Raw genomic sequence first — 19795 nt, 5'->3', positions numbered from 1 at the left:
TTTCCATAAGGTCTCCCAGCCCCCTCTGCCTTTTTTGGAAGGCATTCACTGCTTTTGTCATTACTTTGTAATGACTACCTGGGTTCCTCACTAAATCATAAGCTCCATGTGAGCTCTATCTCCAGATTCTAACTTAAAAAAAAAAAATTCGGGGGGCACCTGGGTGGCTCAGTGGGTTAAGCCTCTGCTTTCAGCTCAGGTCATGATCTCAGGGTCCTGGGATGGAGCCCCACACCTAGCTCCCTGCTCAGCAGGAAGTCTGCTTCCCCCCCCCCCTGCCGCCCTGCCTGCCTCTCTGCCTACTTGTGACCTCTCTCTCTCTCTCTCTGTGTGTGTCAAATACATTTTAAAAATCATAAAAAAAATATTCGGGAAGATGTGCAAAACATGTGTACTGAATTGAAACACTTTAAATCAATTCAGTCCCTGCTTATTTTTTAAGTGGCTAAAACATGGTAACTTCAAGTGTGTGTAGATTTCAGAATCCAGTATCATCCACTAATAATAGCGCTAGAACAAACACAGGGTTGCCAACATTTATTTATTTTGCTGGGTGAGGATATTTTAAAAACAACCACCACCAATGACAACCATCTTCTTTAAAAAAGGACATTTTAAGATCATATATACATGCTTGGAATGAAGATTTTGGTCCTTTCTGAGAAGGAAGAGTTGGCCGATCTACATCAGTCTATTCAGAAAGAAAAGAGATACACGAAAGACGTTTTGGATATGGAAGCCTTACAAGAGAAACAATTTCAAGTGTTACTTTGTATGTAAATATTTCTTGATTTGTTTCTCCGTCTGGGACTCTGTGTTTAACAGAGACATGCAGAGTCGAGCTCACATGTCCCTGTTCCAAAATGTTATTTTTCTCCATTTCATGAAGGAATGTTGACAAATCCAGGACACTCAGCAATTTTGCTCTATGAGGAAACTTTTGGGCAAAATGAAAGGAGCCAAGGAACAATAGCAGTCATGCTTCCTTCCTTCTGCAGCCACGACGAGGAGATAGTAGGCCAAGTACGGAGGGGTGACGGCCAGTTGTGGACACGTCCAGGATTTTTCTGGGAAGGGTGACATCTCCCACTGCTCCAGCACAACAGGGACACAGGCACGCACAGGGAAGGCACGGAGTCAAATGCAGAAGGCCTTGGTGGCAGCACACAGGACATGTCATGCTGCCGGAGGGGGCTGGTGTTTGCTAGCTGCTGAAGGTAGGGTCGAGGGACACTGGATCTCACTCAGGAAGCTTTCTTGGGCGGCAGGATGTGTGGTTCTGCAAAGTGACATCAAGAGGAAAGCTAGGGCGTGGGGCGGGGGGGCGGGCCTGGGTGGTGCGGTCAGTTGAACGTCTGACTCTTGGTTTCTGCTCAGATCATGATCGCAGGGTCATGAGATTGAGCCCCGCGTTGGGCTCTGAGCTCAGCGAGGAGTGTACTTGGGCTTCTCTCCCGCTGTCTCTCTGCCCCTCCCGCTCCCTTTCTCACCTCTCTAAAATAAATAAATTAAAATCTTTAAAAAAAAAAAAAAAAAGGAAAGCTAGGACAGAGAGGGGATGGTTCTCACTCTGCATCCCCCTGGACTGAGAAGCAGGAGACCTGGGTTGAATGGAGTTTCTTTACTTGAGGGGAAAGCCTTCGTGGGGTGGCGGGGGGGGGTGACCCAGTTGCTGTGACCTGCTCCAGACCCACGGTGCCTGTGGTGGAGGGGGTGCACTTGGACCCCTGTGGTCCCTGGGAACAGACTCCCTAGAACTGGCAGGAAGTGGCATGCGGTCAGAAAGCTTGGGTCTTCGAGAAGAGGGCCTCTGGGAGTTCAGATGAGGGACTGACCCCTTGACTCGGCCCGTTTCTTGCTGTAGCCGGAGACACCAGGATTCAGGTAAGGTGGGGTTGCCGTGAAGACACGGTCTCACGTGGTGATGAGGGCAGGTCAGTGTATGTCAGACAGGGACTCAGCGGGATCAGTTTCATGGCTCACCACACTTCTGACCAGCCGTTTCCTGGAGGAGAAGCAAACACTCTAGTGGGCAGTGACACTGGCTACCGCAGGGGCCTTTGGGGGCAGGAGGTCAAATTCCTGAGGTCTTCTCTCCCTGAGCAGTCTGCAGCTTGCAGGGCTGTTCTCTGGGCCTTAGTGACTACAGCTTCAGGCGCCAGGGGAGAAGCGATCCTCTTCCCCTGGAAACAGAGTTTGTCCTCAAGGAGGAGCACCTCCCAGCATGGCAAAGGAGCAAAGCTCTTAGAACCTCTCTAGAACAGCTCTAACTACCGTCTCATCCAACGCTCCCCCAACCCACTGAGCTGCACTCAGGGAGTGTACAGGCTGGCGGGTCTTGATCTTCCTGTTCCCAGCGCCGCCTTGCAGTGCTGGTCCATCCAAGAGGTTTGCTAGAAACTTGACGGATGGGTGAGTAAACCTGAGAGGAAGGAGGAGCCTGACAGATCGACCTGGGGAGTCAAGTCTGGGGAGGCACCTTAGTGCCAGGGAGATGGAGACCCTCGGCCCCTGGGAGGTTCCCCAGCGGTCTTATTTTGGGGTCAGGGCTGGCCACCTGCCAGTCTTTTCCAAGCACGTACCGTGTGTGTGAAGCCAGCGGAGAGCCCCACCGGCAGAACCTGATCTTTCAAGAAAAGGTCGCTCCTGGGATTGGGTCCCTCCACTCTGTCTGCAAGGAGGGGCCTCTTGGGTCGGCATCCCCTCCACTCCTCTGCACCCCTCAATTATCTTTGCGACAGTTCTTGTACACGGACTAAACGAGCCGGGGTTCCCGACAAACTGGCCAGACGTTTTGCTGCTTCATCTCCTTCTGGGGAGGAAGGCAGCTGCCCCCCAGTGCCATCCCTCTCCCTGTAACTAGTCCCTTTGGCCTCACTGTCTTATTCCCCATGGGCTATCCTGCCAGACATGCAAGGGGTCAGCTACCCCGCCAAGCACTGTGATCCCACAAGTATGTTCCGTTGGTCTTCCTAGGGGACCTTGTACACCAGCCTGTCCCACATGCCTGTTTTCAGGGTAGCTTCCTGGGTGCTGCCTCTTTTTATTCCTACAGTTTGCTTGGCTGTCTGCCCCAGTAGCCTGGAGGGTAGGAGCTTCGGCTTCCCAACAGCTAAAGCACTGCCTAGCTCCAAAGTCGATCAGTAAGTCAAACCGTACCAGAAAGCAACACCAACACAGGACGCTTCACAGATCCTCATCCCTGTTCTTTCACAAGGGAACAGGCTCGGGACACCTGGGGTCTGGTCCAAGGCTATGGGGTGAATGTCAGCTCCAGGGGGAGACACGTCAATTTGTTCACCATTCAGCAGTCTCCAGGGCAGTGCCTGGCCTGCGATGTACGTTTGATAAGCCTTTGACTCTGAATTGTTGCCTGGTTCTCAGTCCAGGAATTGCAGAACACGGGCCATCCCTACCTTATGCTTCCTTCTTATCACTTAGCAGAACCGAACATCCTGAGAAGGCCTCCCGAGGAAGCACAATCCAGAGGGGCTGAGGGACTAACACGCCAAGGCCAGCCCCTCTCCGCAGTGCGATACCCACACGTCCCCCGTGCTGAAGTGAGTGCCTTATGTGTCCAACTGCATGCCCTCACTTGCGTGCCTATGACGTCACCCTTCCCAGATAGGCCCCCGCTGGCTCCCCAAGGCTACCAGCCTCGCTCTGGAATCCCTTCCTGGCCTGCAGATCCTTTGGCAGAGACCCGTGTCGCTGGTCACACCTCGAAGCCGAGCCCCTCGGAGATTGCATCCCCACCGCAACCCTATCATTTTGCCCTTGACAGGCTGTTTGGTGTTTGGTCTTCCGGCTGCTCTCTGTGAGTTTGTTTTGTCTTCCACCCTAGATAACAACCTCAAGGCCAGGGGCTCACTGACCAAATAACAGAGGCAAACGCAAGCTTTTCTGGGCTTGCATCATCTGATTCCTATTAAAACCCTCCCACTTCCAGGCGGCAGTCCTGCATCCTTGTCAACAAGAAGTTTTATCAGCGGGGTTGCGATCTCCGTTCTGGGGAGGGCAAGAGGAAGCCCTGGCAAAAACACTCTATAGATGACTTCCTGAGAGTTTTTGTATTTGGTTTTTTGGGGGAACTCCTGGACACGGACGCCTCGAAAACCACGAGGAAGATACAGCAAATGGAAAGAAGGAAGGGGAATGTGAGAGCAGAGTAGGAAGGACCAAAGATAGGGAGAGGCACTGCCCGATCCAGGACATGGAAATCACCCAGAATGGTGCTTACTGGGATTTAGAGAAAGCCCTTGGCATATATCGGGGTCAGCAGAAGCCACCACCCCAGACTTGGCTCCTGTCCCAGATATTCCTATCCTGTTCTGACCATGCCACCTGCCTCCCCAGGCATCAGACCACACCAAAGGAGACCAATATTTTATTCACATCCTAGGAATAAGCCAGTACAAAATACATTTTAAAAAAAAAATTCACGTGGTGCTAAAAATCCTGAGCCCCTCCCCAGGTCCCTCCCACCCCCGTCCCTAATCCCACACATCTGTGCTCTTTGCCCGGCAGCCCCTGGGTTGGACTCAGCTTGTCTGGGCCTCCTGCAAGAGCCTGAGCAGGGGGTCATCAGCCCTGAGGGCGAAGGTAAGGGTGCGCCGCTGGTAGTGGTCCGGGTCACACTCCAAGTTCTCGATCACATCCGCTAACAGATGAGCCCGCTCCACGCCTGTGCCGGGGGCCTCGAAGCCCAGAGCTGTGAAGTGCACGTGCAGATGGTAGTAGGAAGGCAGGTAATGCAGGTACACGCGGAGCTGGTCCCCCTTCACCTGGTAGCGCTGCAGGATGGCCTCCTGAGGAGAAAGGGGGTGCAGGAAAGGGGTCACTGTGCTCCCCATAGGCCCTCCTCTGGCCCTGCTCCCTGACTGGACTCTGGACCGCTGACAGAAACCCCCAGACACTCCCTCCCTTAGCTGGCTGCAGGTCCCCATCTTCCACTGTAGGATATCAACAGAAGCAGGTGACAGCAGCAAAGCAGAGGCTTTTCTCCCAAACGAAGGGAGCGGGGGCCTCCATTAAGGTTCCACACGCCAACTTAGATGAAACACTGAAGCTCCTCAAACAGCTGCTGCTGGGACTCTAGGAAGTCCCAGCGCTGAAGAACAGGCCCCAGAGGTCCAAGACTATATGGACTGTCCTCCCTTGCATGCCTGATGCCGACTTAAATCACTGAGGAGGTGGGAGGGGGGCTTACACCCTCTCTTAGCACAGAACAGAGTGAAGTGGGGGGAACAAGGGTGACAGGGATGGGCTGAGCCGAGGCCTGGTGGAAGAGAGAGGAAGGGGGAGGGCACATGGGAAGGGCTGCTAGAAGACCCAGGGAAGGTCTGGCTGGACTCCTGGTGGAAGGAGAAAGCACTGACTTTGACCCTGGCTCCCTCTGTCCACCCCCCACCTTGCTCAGGGGTAGGGCTATTTCTACCAAACCCCCGGTCTGGAGCCTCCAAGGCTTGGCATTAATAGGAGAGTCTGATTTCCACCGCGGGTGAAACCCTGAGCAGGTCAGAGGTGAAGAGAAAAAGATGAGGGCCTCAGTGGGCTCAGAATACAGCCCACAGTCACATCCTGCACTTGGAACTCTGCCTTGGGATCTCTGCAGTGGTGTGAGGCCAAGGCTAGGGCACCTAAAGCCCTTGGGGGGATAAGTACAGCTGGCCTGTCGGGACGAGGCTGCCCGAGCTGCCAGGACAAATGGAAGTGTAGGCCCAGCATTTCCCTGCAAGAAAGACGCCACTCTGCCATCCAGAGGCTGCTTCAGGAGAGAAACGAATTACTCCACAAAGATACAGGCAGCCAGAGAGGCAGTGAAGTGGGCAGGGAGGAGGGAGAAGGGGGGACAGGGTGCGGTGGCAGGACAGCTGGGGTCTAGAGGTCAGCAAAGAGCGGCTCCCGGAAAGCCCTTCCCCCACGCTTGCAGCAGAACCACTGAGAGCAGCTCTCCTGGCCGGGTACCCTGGTGACTGTGGGGCCCCAGCACAGGGGCAGCGACCTTGAATGCCTGAGTGAAGGAAAGACTGGGGACCACCCCACAGGATGGGATTTCGCAGCATCCCACCGACATACTGAGGCCCAGGGAGGTGAGCTGATGAGTCCTGCCCAGGCTTACTCAGGTGGTGGGGGTCAGAATGTCAGGACAAGACCACGACCCAAGATTCTAGACCCTTTTCCCTCGCTTCCAGGGCTCCTCTTTAATTTCATGTGATTCAGCAAATAGTGCCGTACAAAGCACCCCAGGACGCCAGGCGCTACAGAACCCAGGCTCTGGCCTCAGGGCAGAGGAGGAGGGCCGTGTGCACACATCGGAGTCGGGGGCCCATCTGCCCAAGAAACGTGTCTGGCATGACCTGGCTGTCATGATCCTGGGAGAGGAAGGATCCGAGCAGAGCTGCGCAGGAGAAAAGCCCGGAGGCAACAGCGAGAACCCAGGCAGAGAAAAGGCGGCTAAAAGCGGAGCTGGAGGAAGGGCAGGACCAGGGGACAAGGGCCTTGTGAGTCCATCTAAAGAGCATTCCTGGGCGCCTGGGTGGCTCAGCGGGTTAAGCCTCTGCCTTCAGCTCGGGTCATGATCCCAGAGTCCTGGGATTGAGTCCCGTGTCGGGCTCTCTGCTCAGCGGGGAGCCTGCTTCCCCTCCCCTCTCTGTCTCTCTGCCTGCTTGTGATCTCTGTCTCTGTCAAATAAATAAATAAATAAAATCTTAAAAAAATAAATAAATAAATAAATAAATAAATATAAAAATAAAGAGCCTTCCTGGGGTCGTGGGATGGGCATCCAGAGAGAAGCCCTGTTCCCAGATGGACTTCTGCGAAGCATGAAGAAAGTGGCCAGGGAGCACACGGGCACTAGAACAGAATTCATCTGGGTTTCCGTGTGGATCTGGCCGCGATGACTCACCTGGCCCTCCCGGAGGATGTTCCTGAGCAGCGGCAGGTGCTCTGGAGTGAGGTCCCGAAGCGATCGGATGCCGCGGCGATGGCAAATGGCGATCAGGTACAGGTCATCGAGCTGCACAGAGATCGGCAGGGGTCAACCAGGCTCAGCAGCGGACAGAGCCAGGGGAGGCTGCCTATCCTGGAATCCTTCAGGGAAGCCAGGACACACCTGCCCCCAGGCCTGCTGCAGTGCCGGCCACAGACAATCCTGGGGAGCCCACGGCAGAGCCGGTCCCCCGGGGCAATGGGGGCCTCCAAGTGCCTGGGATGAGTGGGATGGTCTAAGGACAGAACTTCTCTTTATTCTTCCTACTCAAGAATATCATATGGGAGTATTTATATTCTCACAGAACTGATGGGGGGAGGGCTAGGAGGAGAAGGTTCAAGAAAATGCCAAGGACAACTCTTTCCCTCCAAGAGTTTATGTGCTAACAGAATGTACCTAAGTAGCTACTACGAGACAAAGTTTTTCAAAAGCACAGGAAGAAAAAGGAAGACTAGCTAGGGTGATCCAGACAGGCTTCCTGGAAGAGGAGGCAGAGAATCCAGGTCTTAAAGAATAGGTAGTGTTTAGAAAAAGGGCATGCAGGTAGAAGGAACAGTGAAAGCGAAGACTCAGAGGGAAGAAAGTACAGAGCATGTGAGGGGGTTGAGGAAGCAACCTGATTTGTGGGGAGTCCAGTGCAGGTGTAGAAGGATTTGAAGGGTGAAAGGGGACCCCAAAGCCAGCTCAGGAATGAACACACCAGAGTGCTAACCCTTTTTCTCTCTTCCCCTATCCCATAGGACTCACACAGGATCCTTCCTGCTGTCTTTCCTGAAAACAGTGCCTGGCCAAAAACCTGGAGGTTGTAACAGTGCAAAGAACCAAAGTCAACAAGGTCTTGCGCCAGAAGGCAAATGCACTCTTCCTCCGCCCAGAAAACCTTCCTGCCCCTCCCGCTCACTCCAGCCCTGACCTGAGCTGATGCTCACATCCATGTGCAAGGCAGGCCCCAGATGCCAGGGCTCCCGGAGTGAGGCACGGGGGAACCCCAGAGCACCCCGCCGGGTAGTCTGAGCTGCTACATTCCTCAAGGGCATGATCCGGGGACCGTGAGTCACCCGACCAAATCCCCGAGGGCCCCAGTTTGAAAACTGAGAAAGAGGATGCCCATATGGAGCCTGCTGTCCAACTGTGCCCCTGCACACCAACACAGTCTCTTCATACCACGGACATTCTTCTCTAACAGTCTGGCCTCTCAGCCTCAGGCCTGCTCCAGACGAGCCCCGTGGGAACCACCCAGAAAATGGCTAAGCTGTGCCTACCTAAGCCGCAGTTTGCTCCCAAGCCCTCTTGAGACTTTCCCTCCTTAGGGCCTGTGCCCAGGAAATTTTCCCTCTCTCTTTCTAGGAGCCCAAGAAGAAGCAGGAAACAAGACTGCCTTAACCTGGGGTGTCTGCATGTCTGCTGGTATCTTCAGCTGTTCTTACGTGCCCCTGTCGCAGACTCAGGTAACAGTAGCACTTGTTTTAGATGACGTCTGCTGACAAATCACAAACACGACATTAAGTCACACCTCTCTGCCCCACGGGCACGGGAGGCGGCATGAAGCTGGCTGCTGGGCATCTGCTCACAGGGTGCATGAGAGGGAAAAGCAACCTATCCTTTGATAGCAAATGTGACCCCCAGATTTTCCACAGGCAGTTCAGGCCCGCAACCCCCACCCTGGGGCCTAGAGAAAGGGTCTGAAGAAAGCTAGACAAGGAGCTGGCAAGGGTCTCAGACTGGTACCCCCGAAGGCGGCCCGCTGATCACTCCGGGTAGACTAGACACTATCAATCTCTTTTTATGAGGCAGGACCGCAGAATCCAAGTAAGAGCTTCCGGGCAAGGGGCAAGATGGAGAGTGGCCGGAGCCCTGGGGAGCCACCTCTCCACCTCGGGAGTGACCCAGAGGAAGAGTTTCTTGGTCTGGGCGTTTTAGACCCAAGAACCTACCTGAGATGAACTGAAAGTACACATTGTGTCCACTGAGGTCGATACGTACACACACACACAATATGCAAAGACTATGACTGGAAGGAGACACAAAGAAATTGTCTAGGTTAAGGGGACAACTTCCAAGCAAGTATTTGTACTACTTGCATTTTTATTGCGCGTCTGTGAGGAGGGAGCAGAAGGCAAGCTGAGGACAGAGCATAGGCTGACACCCCGCAAGCCCCTGCCTCCCTAGGTGGGATCTGTGTCACATTCCTCAGGCATCCCCGCTGCCCTAAAGCCAAGGGAAGGAAAGACAAATGGTTAACGTAGAGAGATTACACTCCTGTGGGACAGGGGTCTCTCTCAGTTTACAAATGTCTTAGTGATTCACAGGAAAAAAGCATTCTTATCAATAAGGTAACTTCTAGAAGGAAACTGCCAACATCTTAACGTTAATGCTTTGCTAGAGGGAAAAACAACCTTAACTCCACAATGGCAAGGCCTCTAATATCTTGTAGGTCCTCTTCAGCTTAGGAAGCTTCTTTTGAAAACCTCTCTTTTTCTTTACTCCCAAGTATACAAACAGCCACCCCTCACAGTCTGGGGCAACAGCTCCTTCTGCCCGTGGATACTGTCCCCATGCTGTAATAACACCACCTTTTTGTACTAAAAACGCTTTAGGAATTCTTTCTTGGTCGTTGGCTCTGGACCTCACCTACATTCCCAAACTACATCACATTTATTAACTAGACCATAAAAAAAAAAAGCAAATAAAAGAATATACACGTGATTTCTTACACGAACTGGGGAAGGGAAGCAAGACTCTCTAGCAGACATTAGGCATTTGACAAATACATGTGAAGTGGACAGATGAGTAGACAGACAGACGGATGGACAAAGAGTCTCTTTAATCGTGGGCCAGCAGCTGCGAGCATATCTTTATGATATACTTTCCTTGGGAGAAACAGCAACAGGAGAGATTCTAGGGTGGCTAGGAAGGCTCCTTCAAGCAAACACCAGAGTACCTCTTTCCTCAGTCCCTTCCTGGTATGAGGACAAAGAACAGAAGTCCAGGTCCGGTCTGTCTCACCTGCTGGCTACACTGGCAAGTTCTAAAGGAGCTGTCCATTTCAGTGTTCTGTCACAAGCCAGGGATTCCAGACAATGAAATACCGCAGCACTGAGAGACAGACGCTAATTAAGCAAAGGTTAAGAACAATTGCACCTGTATGGCCATCAAAGGGAAGTCTGACATTTCATAAGCCTATTCATAAGCCCCAAGGGTGAGCCCTGTGGCTGGGAGCCCTGTGCCCTTCCGGAAGACTTTCCAGTCTTAAAGGGGACAGACAGGCATTTCCACTGGCAGGGCTCGCAGGATGCGGGCCAGCACAAGGTCAAAAGGACGATGCATTTTCTTTAGTTATCTTCTTCAAAGATCTCAGGAGGTAGAGGCAGTTGCCCCTACCTCCTATTCCATCTCCCGTGACCCAGTCTGCGACCCAGGGCCTTCAGGCACAGGGCTGCCCATGGGGAGACAGGACAGATGGGGGCTTACAGAGCTGCACAAAGGCGTCGCCCAGAGCTGTCACTAGCACCCCTATCCTTTGACCTTGTCCCAGCTCCCCAGAACAACTCCAGAGCCAGGCCTTGCCTCCTCCCTCGAGGCCCGTGGTGGGGATAACCTGCAGGGCTGGGGGTGGGGGGAGCAGACACCGGTATGCTGGCAGCCTCCCCACCACTACCCTGCCCTACCAGAGTCAACTCCTTTGTCTTATCGGGCTCGAACAAATCACCACTCAGTGCTACAACTTCTGAAAATTCCCTTCAGATTCCCTACCATCCCTCCAGCCAACTTTAGGAACTCCCAGGAGCCTCTCTTAAGAGGTAGCTGGCAAAAAAAAAAAAAAAAAAAAAAAAAGAGGCAGCTGGCATTCACTTGCCTGGGTGCTTCTGAGCGGAAATCTTGTCCCTTTCCCCTATCCACAGGCCCTCAGCCCCCTTTTTGGGCAGTGAGGGAGCGGCATGGTAGGTCTAGAAATTACCAAATCAAAACAGAGTAAACTACCAATGAGCGCAGTTTAGGACCCAAAGGCAGGCCAGGATGGAGAAAGCAGGAGGGAAGGTGTGCATGGAGATGTGATGGGCAGGACCCTGGAACAATGCCTGTGTGTGAGGGGTCCAGGAAGCAGAAGGGTCCACCCAGGGGCAGCACAGCTCAGATGACTCAAGATCTGAACTGCAAGAGAGTGTCCCTGCTCTCCACTTGCTACCCAGCAATCCCATGTCTGGCTTCCTCGGCCAGGCAGTGGGTGGCCCCTGGCCCACCACAGGCTGAGCCTGGCTTGAGGCCATGCTCCAGGCCATGGTGGGGACAGCACTTCCCACCACACGGTACTCTGCCTGTCGCAGATACCGTCGTTATTAAAATTCCACCCAAACAGGTGGTGGTGCACTATGGCTTTGGTGGTGGGCTGGGGTGGCAGGGGAAAGAAGAGTGAGACAGAGGGAGTCTGCAGAGCACCTGAGAGAAGGTGAGTCAGGTCAGCTCTGCTGGAAACCTGCTCTTTACCAGGATGGAGGTGAGGGGCATGGAGGCGAGGAAATAGAGCTTAGAGGGTCAGGTAGAAGCCCTGGCCACTGGAAGACCCCTCTTAGCCGCAGGTGGTGGAGGGGACCCCTCCCGGACTGGGCGGTGGAGGAGACCCCGCCTGGACTAGGCGGTGGAGGGTGGGTTGGTTGCCATGGTTCCTTCCTATCAGTGCCTCACATCACGGGCCTGCCTGGATCTGCTGGAGTCCAGGGGCGTGGAGAGAATGTAAATAGTCCTCAGGGTTCCAGGTACTCCTGGAAGGGAGAGTGGCGGCCAAGCCACTTGGCTGGCCGAAGAATGGCCTGTGTGGTTATGGATGCAAACATCACCTCTTTCTTCAGCCCCTGGGTGGGAGGAAAGCCAGGAAGAACTTTAAGTGGACACATGAAGGTGTACGTGTTTGTGCCCAGCTCAGGCCTCCACTGTTGGTGAGTTCACACTTGCTCGGAGAGACCTACGTGGGAAAGCAGGGCAGGACGAAGGACCAACAACCTGAAGCAAGTTACGAGAGACCGGAGAGCCCCAGCAAGCTTTTACCTGCTGTTGGTTCCACTTGAGATCGGGGATGAGGACAAAGCCATCGGAGGGATCTGGGTTCTCAAAAACAATCCGGTCGGCTTCCGCCTTCTTATCTAGAATGTTGTACACCCACTGGAAGGAGTGGGGAGAGAGAGGGTTCACACAGCTGCTCTTGACCTCAGGGGAAACACCACAGACCAGCCATCAAGGGCCATTAAGCTCAGGGGGTTCTACACTCCAGCTGCCTTGTCCCCATTGCTCTGCTCTCAGGGGTCCAGAGACTTCCCCTCATGGGCACTGCAGCTTGGACTGGTCCAAGCCCTTTAGGTCCTTCCTGTGGACATGCCATGGACATGCTCACTGGGCCTCACAGGCCTGTTCAGCGTCCATCCCCTCCGTTGCCCCCAGGACTCAGGGATGGCTATCTCCATAGGCCCCTCCCCACTTTATTCAGGACCGCATACAAAGCCGATCACAAGGAGCTCCTTCTGCCAGCAGGGCAGGACAGGCCGAGGGCCCAGACATTAACACGTGTGGGCTTTGCATCCGGCCAGGTGGGACTCTCGCCAGCGGTAGGCTCGGGGCCTCTGGAGCTGCAGCAGTCTCAGCTGACATGGGCCCTGTATGACACAGCAGAAGTGGCTCTACCGGGAGACGGCAGTTACACAGACCTTTCCTGTCAGCGCAGGGCCTCCGGCACCACCCCCACAGACCTTTTTATCAGCTGCTGGCAGTCTTCAGAGAACCCTTCCCTGAGTTCTAGTGTGGATCCCAGGACATCCCTGGGATAGGGTCCTGGTGGCCTCTCTGAAGAAGCCAGCCTGCAGGGAGGTTAAGATAGGAAAGCCCCTGTTCTCACAGGGCTCAAACCTATAGACCTCTTTTCTTCTCCACTTCCCCAGAGCTCTGAGTCAACTCTCAGCTTGAAATTTGAGAAAGGAGCCTGCTAGAGAGCCAGAGACAGGGCAGCGGCTGGGCTGGCCCCCAGGAAGGGCCTCCTAGCTCGCTGAGGGGGTTGATCGGGGGGCCAGGGCACCCACACAACCAGCCAATGGTGGGCTCCTCTGCCCATTCCCAGAAGTTCGGGCACAACTGGGGTCCGCGAAGGCCAGTGGCAGTGGAGGCTGGTCTGGAGTCTGCCCACCTCATCCCGAGTCCACATCCTCGGCTCTCAACTGGCATTTGTAAGGTCAAATGTGACTGTCTGAGACAGAGAAGGGAGGAGAGGGTGCCTGCCTGGGGAGATCCGGGGCTCCCAGACCCCCTGGTAGGGCCCACCCACTACAAAAGAGAAGCCTTCCCAAGAATGCTGGCTGTGCCCTCTTGCTGGGAGTGGGCTAGAGGCCAGTCAGCAGCGGCTTCCTCGGGCCTCAAGGGGCCGTGGCGATGCACAGCCCAGCATGTGGAGACAACCACGGAGGCATTTCCTTTCCCACTGGAAGGCTTGCTGGGAATGTGCTGTAGGAAAAAAAAAGCCAGAACCTGACCCAAAGCACCTCAAAAGTAAAGAAGAGGTAACAGGAGGAGAACACTCTGTGGAGAGCCCTGGAGCGGCCTCCCTGGGGCGCCTGCTTATCTCTTGCCGACAGGTAAGCCACCCCCACTCAGACTGGAAAGCTGTGTGGTAGTCGATAGAGAACAAACTGGTTCTGGAGCCCACCAAAGCTTGGTTTCCTCTCCCACCTCCTCACTAACTAGCTGACACCTTGGGTAAGTGGCGTATTCTCTCTGAGCCTCAGTTTCCCCCTTTGAGGGGGAGAATGATACCTGTATGTCAGGGTGGAGTGGAGTGTACAGGACTGAGAGTACCCAGCACAGCACAGGCCCTGAAGAGTAGAGGCAGGTGCTGGGAAAGCTCCCACGCGAGGGGCCATTGGGCTGCAGCCCTGTGATGACAAGAACGGGCGCTCTGCTGGAGGCCACGCACCGAGAGAGGAGGCAAGCAAAGGTGAGGTGGTGGAGAGCAGCCTACCATGTGCCTGGGCCCAAGGGCCTCCCTGGGACTCCCACTCACATGCACTGGTATCCCCACGTGGCAGGTTAAGGAAAACACAAACACGAGAAGTCCACCCAATACCAGCCCAGAGCCTGGCCCCAGAGCCTACACTCCAGGCCACGTAGGGAAGGCCTCTGGGAGAGCGGGAGGGACGTGCATTCACGTCCAAGGCCCAAGCCAGCAGCCTGGATAAGGGGGAGGGGGGACACCAGGGAAGAGAATTCACACAAATCACAAGGTGGGGTGCATGTAATGGGCAGCGAGCCCATCAGAAAGCCAACCCAGAAGACGCAGCCAGCCCTGGCTTCTGGAACACACCTGGCAGACTTCCTTGAATTAGGTGACACTGGCAATTCCCCTCCCTGGGGATACCTCCCTCCCTGTCCACTCTCCTCCTGCTGAGTGCTCACCCACCTGCTGGCCGCTCTCCTGGCCATCTTTCCCCTGACCACACCTCCACCTGTCTCAGCTCTGCCCTGGCCCCAGCCCCAGCCCCAGCCCCACACATGCACAGCAGCAGCGACCACGCCAGTGCCTGGTGCCTGCTGGGATCCATGGCAGGTATGTGGTCTGTGGCACCCCTCTTGGTCCCCATTGGAACCGCAGTCACATTTTCCAGACAAGGAGCTGGGCTCACAGGTACGGGGCACCCACACTTCTCAGAGATGGCAGAAGTGGAATCCGAATTCTGGGCTGACATGCCACAGCCTGATGACTCACAGGACCGACAGGTTTAGCCTGATGGTCCCCAACGCCTGGGACCCGGACGTCCAATGGCATTGTTTGATGAGCTACAAGCACCTCAGACATGAGGAGCCAAACAGGGTAGTCGGCTAAGAGCGCAGGCGCCGGGGGGATGTGGCCTGGCTGTGAGTCCCATCTCCAAAGTGTCACCGAGAAGATTCAGTGAGGTGATGCACCCCTCCCAGAATGCTGGAACCGTCCCCACACCCAGGGAGTGCTGGCAAGTCCCAAACTAAACTGTCTCCCACATGACCCTCTCCACCGTCCACGGCCCCCGTCCTGGTTGAAGATCCCACGACCTATGCACGACCGCCCACGCGGGACCTGGAGCCACCCCAGACCCTTCGCTTGCCTCTCGGAACCCGCCACCTTCCAGCCCTGCTTCTCAAATCCCCGCTGAAGCCTTCCGCCACTGCCGCGGCCTCGGTCCAGACCCACCTGGGCCCTCATAGCCTTCCTGCTCCCATTCACTGGACACCCCAGCAAGTCTTTAAATCCCATGGAACCCATATGCTGAAAACCTTTTAGGGGACCCTCAGTACCTATGGCAACTGTTCTGAAATCTGACGATCATTAGAAACAGAGATTTAAAAAAAAAATACAGATTTCCCAGCTCCACTCCCTGAGCATTCTGACCTAGGAGATAGGGAGTAGGTCTCCATACTCTGTATTTTTAAAACTCTCCACAGGCAATCCTGATGAGCTGCAAGGGCTGGGAGCTCCTGGTCTTCCGACTAGGTGCACCCGCCTGCTTCTGGCCCCTGCTCACCTTCTCCTATTGTCGCCCGCCCATCCCCCGGGCCTCTGTGCCTCTGCACTTCTCTTCCCTCTGCTTAGAAGGCCCTTCTCCAGCCTGTCCACCCAGCAAACTTCTGTTTGTCCCTGAAAACCCAACTGGACGACCCCTTCCTCTGGGAAGTCCCCGACTCCCTGAGCTAAGCAACCCCCTTCGTGTCACTACCAAACCTCGCATACAAACCACCTGTGGGATAGTATCCCATTATATCACACTCAGACTCCGTATCTGTCACCCCTACAGGACTCTGGGGACATTACAAGTGTTTACCTTGGTGACCCTCCAAAGCCTAGCACATGGCCTGGGACATGCTCAATAAACCTAACGACTGTTGTCTGATGAGCCGAGTGCTTGTAAACGTAACTAGAAATAGTCAAGAAAAAAACACACGAGCGCTTGTGTCGAACAGAATTTGGCAGAGTAGTGGGATTCTGTATTATTTTCCAAGACAACTAGATGGTGGTGTATAAGAAAGTACATATACCACTCACATCAACTTTAAGTGCCTCCTCCTTTGGATCCCATATTTGTGCAATCAGTGCCACAGAACACATATTCCAGGAGCTCCCTCTAGGACCCTGGAGAGCAGCAGCTGTATCTAGGAAGACGGAGATCTAGCTTCTTTCCACTTAGAAGACAGAGGGAGCAAGTGCAAGGACTTAAAAAAAAAAAAAAAATCGAGCCAGCTTGAGCCAGAGGAACTGGTGCAAACACAGCACAGGGGGGGCCAGGGCTACCAGCCAGCGGGGTCATCCCTGGGGGAAAGAGGGCTGTCGGCACACAGGGCCTCCTGTACATCTGCCAACCATCTCCACCCTTGTTTTTCCCAAGCGCAACTGGCCTCTCCGGCAGGGCCCCCACACCCAGGGTTCCTGCCCTCCTTCAGGCCCAGGGGACATGGCTCTGAGTGTCCTGCACATGAGCGGCCACCATCGCTATGACCTGAATTGTGGGGAGAGGAGGGGAGAAGCGCTCAAAGAGAACAAGGGGGAGTGACGGACAGACAGACGGTGAGAGCCAGTGAGTAAGCAAGGCAACGCCCCATCCATCATATTTAATGCTGAGCATTCACTTGGGGCCAATTCCAGGCAGAGGCTCTGGTTGGCACTGGGCCTTGGGCCAAGGAGAAGTTGGGATCTCTGAGCTAAATGGCCTTGTGTCTGGTCTAGTCACAGAAGACGCTGCCAAACCTCACATTAGCCCGAGAGAAGAGGTCTTGCCCTGAGCCGCCAGGGCCATCAGGATCCTGCCCTGTAGGGAGCAAACGCAAGGGGAACGAGCAAATGACGTTTCTACTCTGGGCCTCGACTCCCAGAGGCAGAACTGGGAATAAAAGTCTTGATTGGGGTTAGGGGGCGACCCTGGCATCGGTCCTGACCCATTCACAGACCCAGGTGAGGGCAAAGCCCTTCTGGGATGGTATCAGTGCTGCTGGAGACACAGATTCTTCAAAGGCCTAGAGGCTGCTCCAAGAGGCCCACAGAGCCTCAGTGGCAGGCCCAAGACAGGGGTCAACTCCCTTCCCCGTGAAGCCTTCCCTGACCCTCCTGGATACGAGTGAGCACCTCAGCCCAGAACTCCCTGGGCCCCTCGGTTTCTCCTGTCTCCTGCAGTTACTTCGGCATCTGTGTGTGGACCTCTGCACCGGGAAGGACACGGGCCCCCTGAGGGCAAGTTTTCCACTGTGCCCTCGGCCCAACCCCAAACCTGTGGGACAGTGCCGGCCCCCGAGAGAGCCGGGAGGGAGAGTCAATGGCCACAGGGAGTCCTCCGTGTCTGCACCCCATGGGCCGGTCACCTGGATGCTGAGGGTCTGGGACTCCAGGTGGGGTAAGGTGATGTTCCTGTAATTGCTTCCCGTCTCTCGAACCAGGCGGAGGTCCTGACGCAGGTACTTCTGCAGGTGCTTCTCTGTGGCGGGGTAAACCACAGTCGTCTTCACGTCTGCAATGACAAACACAGCCCGGGGCTGCAAAGTGAGGCGCACTCTCTGCACAGGGGCCCGCCACCGTCTGGTCCCCAGCACAGAGCGGGGACCCCAACCCCGTCTCTGATTTCCTAATGAGAGGAGCCAAAGACAAAGAGGTTACGGTCACCCGGAATCCACCCGGCGCCTCATGCAGGTCAGCTCCTGTGGTAAATCACACTCAGCATCCGGGAGCCACAGGATTTTTGCTGGTGGGTCACTGGGCCCCTTGCCACCCTTCCCCCTCTGTTCTCGGCCTAAGGAATGAAAGCTTTTGGACACTTGTTACGTAGCAAATTTCTTGGTATGTGGCTTTCTGGACCTGAAGCTGAAAATCTGACTTAAAGGTAAGTGGCCTCCCCTCCTGCAAAGCAGAGGGGCACAGCGCAGTGGTTAAAGGCGCTTTAGAGTCCTGGCTCCACCTGTTACTGCCTTGGGACCCTAACCCCTGCCCAGTTACTTAACCTTTCCAAGCCCTGACTTCCCCATCTGTCAGCTGAGGATAATAATAGCTCCTATGTCCCAGAGTTGGGAGGATTAAACAAGTTAATACCTGAGAAGCACAGAGAACAATGTCTGACACAAAGTAAATACAATGTCAGTGCTATTTTTTTTTTAATATTTTATTTATTTGACAGATAGAGATCACAAGTAGGCAGAGAGGCAGGCAGAGAAAGAGAAGAGGAAGCAGGCTCCCCACTGAGCAGAGAGCCCGATGCAGGGCTCAATTCCAGAACCCTGGGATCATGACCTGAGCCGAAGGTAGAGGCTCAACCCACTGAGCCACCCAGGCGCCCCAGTGCTGGCTACTTTTAATCAGCCTGCCTCAACCGTGGCACCACTGCCATTTTGGCCCCGATACTTCTCTGTTAGAGGGGCTGGGCACAGCGGGATATTTAGCAGGATTGCAGGCTTCTAACAGGAGGTTGGTAAAACCCTCTTTCCAGCTGTGACAACCAAAAATGCCTCCAGACAGTGCCAAGTCTCCCCTGGGGGACAAAATTGCCCCTAGTTGAGACCTGCTGTTTTCATCAGCGGGAAATCTTGTAGTCTTCCGAAACAGACTCTAGGCTAGGGTCCCGGTCCAACACCACCTGGTTTGGGTTATATCCTTTCCCTATTTCTAATAACACCTGCTACAACTGTTATCATTTACATGTAGTGCTTCAATATAGATATTAAGGGCAGGAAAGGAAAACAGTATTCTAAAATCAGCCGGGATGTTTCTCAGAAGGCCCATGTCTTCCCTGACTCCCTTATCTTTGATTCAGAGTGCTCTCTGAGGGAAACCAGAGGAAAGCCCAGTGGGCACATTTTAACACTCCAGGGAATTTCCACACTCGCCTGCATACCTGCAGGCCCAGCTAAGAACTACTAACCTTTACTTTCGTACCTGGTCTAAGGATGTAGGTGACTTGAATCCCCATTTCACAGGAGTCAGGACTCACCGGTATCATGTGGCAGAGGTGACACGGGACCTGGGGTCACCTAACCCTAAAGCCGGTGCTCTCCCACCACCTGCCAACTGGCCCCATATTACTCCAACAGCCAGTGGAGAAGGCCTGACATGCTACACCAAGCATATGACTTCTGGTGAGGATCAAAGGTCCTGGTCCATCGGCTCTGGGGGGTGCAAAGCAGCCCAGCGCAAAGACACAGGCTCTGGACCCAAGCTGACATAATGTTCTCCCCTTCCTGTGTGACCTTGGGCATAAAACCTCTCAGAGTCCCAGTTTCCTCATCTGTTAAAGAGTGGTCATAAAATCTGCCCCACAGAGTTGTCATCAACATTAAATAAAACATGTCATCTGGACCACTGGCGGCACTGTTGTCACCCCATTTCCTGGGCATTTCTGGATCTGACCCTGAAAGGGAGGCAGAGGCCTCCTCACAACCCTCAGGGCAGCAGCAAACAGATCTTCACTCCTCACTCCCAACACTCCCTAGGAGCCCTGCTAGCGGTCAAGTACACCCAGATCTCAAGACACAAGAGAATGCCACCAACAGACCGAATGACATCTCCTTAACTCCTGCAGTGGGCTCTAGAGAAATCCCTTATCCAAGAGCAGCTTGGCAGGGAAGAACAGCCTGGGTTCCAATCCGCACTTCGTAGCTACGTGACGGGGACGTCGTTATGGGAAGTCAGCGAGCAGTGGATGGGAAGCCTTTAGAAAGTGTCCCCACACAGAGTAGTGCTCTTCAGATGCTAGCTCACCTTGTTGTGTTTGCGGTTACTCTGGTAGCCCGGGCTGGCAAAGCTGTGAGCGACGGCACTCC

General features: G+C 54.5%; 1 protein-coding gene across 1 annotated transcript in view; it reads right to left on the bottom strand.

Moving 5' to 3' along the window:
* Window positions 1-4466: 4466 nt before the first annotated feature.
* DCPS (decapping enzyme, scavenger) overlaps window positions 4467-19795 on the bottom strand; it is a 37713-nt gene continuing 22384 nt past the window's right edge. Inside the window, exons 3-6 of the mRNA XM_032868892.1 lie at window positions 17351-17496; window positions 12035-12148; window positions 6908-7018; window positions 4467-4808 (exon numbers count right to left, since the gene is read on the bottom strand). Coding sequence (XP_032724783.1) covers window positions 4542-4808; window positions 6908-7018; window positions 12035-12148; window positions 17351-17496 — 638 coding nt within the window. The 3' untranslated portion in view covers window positions 4467-4541. The remainder of the gene's footprint in view (window positions 4809-6907; window positions 7019-12034; window positions 12149-17350; window positions 17497-19795) is intronic.

Source organism: Lontra canadensis, unplaced genomic scaffold (genome assembly GCF_010015895.1).
Source record: "Lontra canadensis isolate GAN:19392208 unplaced genomic scaffold, GSC_riverotter_1.0 scaffold36, whole genome shotgun sequence".
Taxonomy (NCBI): domain Eukaryota; kingdom Metazoa; phylum Chordata; class Mammalia; order Carnivora; family Mustelidae; genus Lontra; species Lontra canadensis.
The sequence above is the reverse complement of the archived record's forward strand: the minus strand, read 5'-3'. Positions and strand labels throughout refer to the sequence as shown.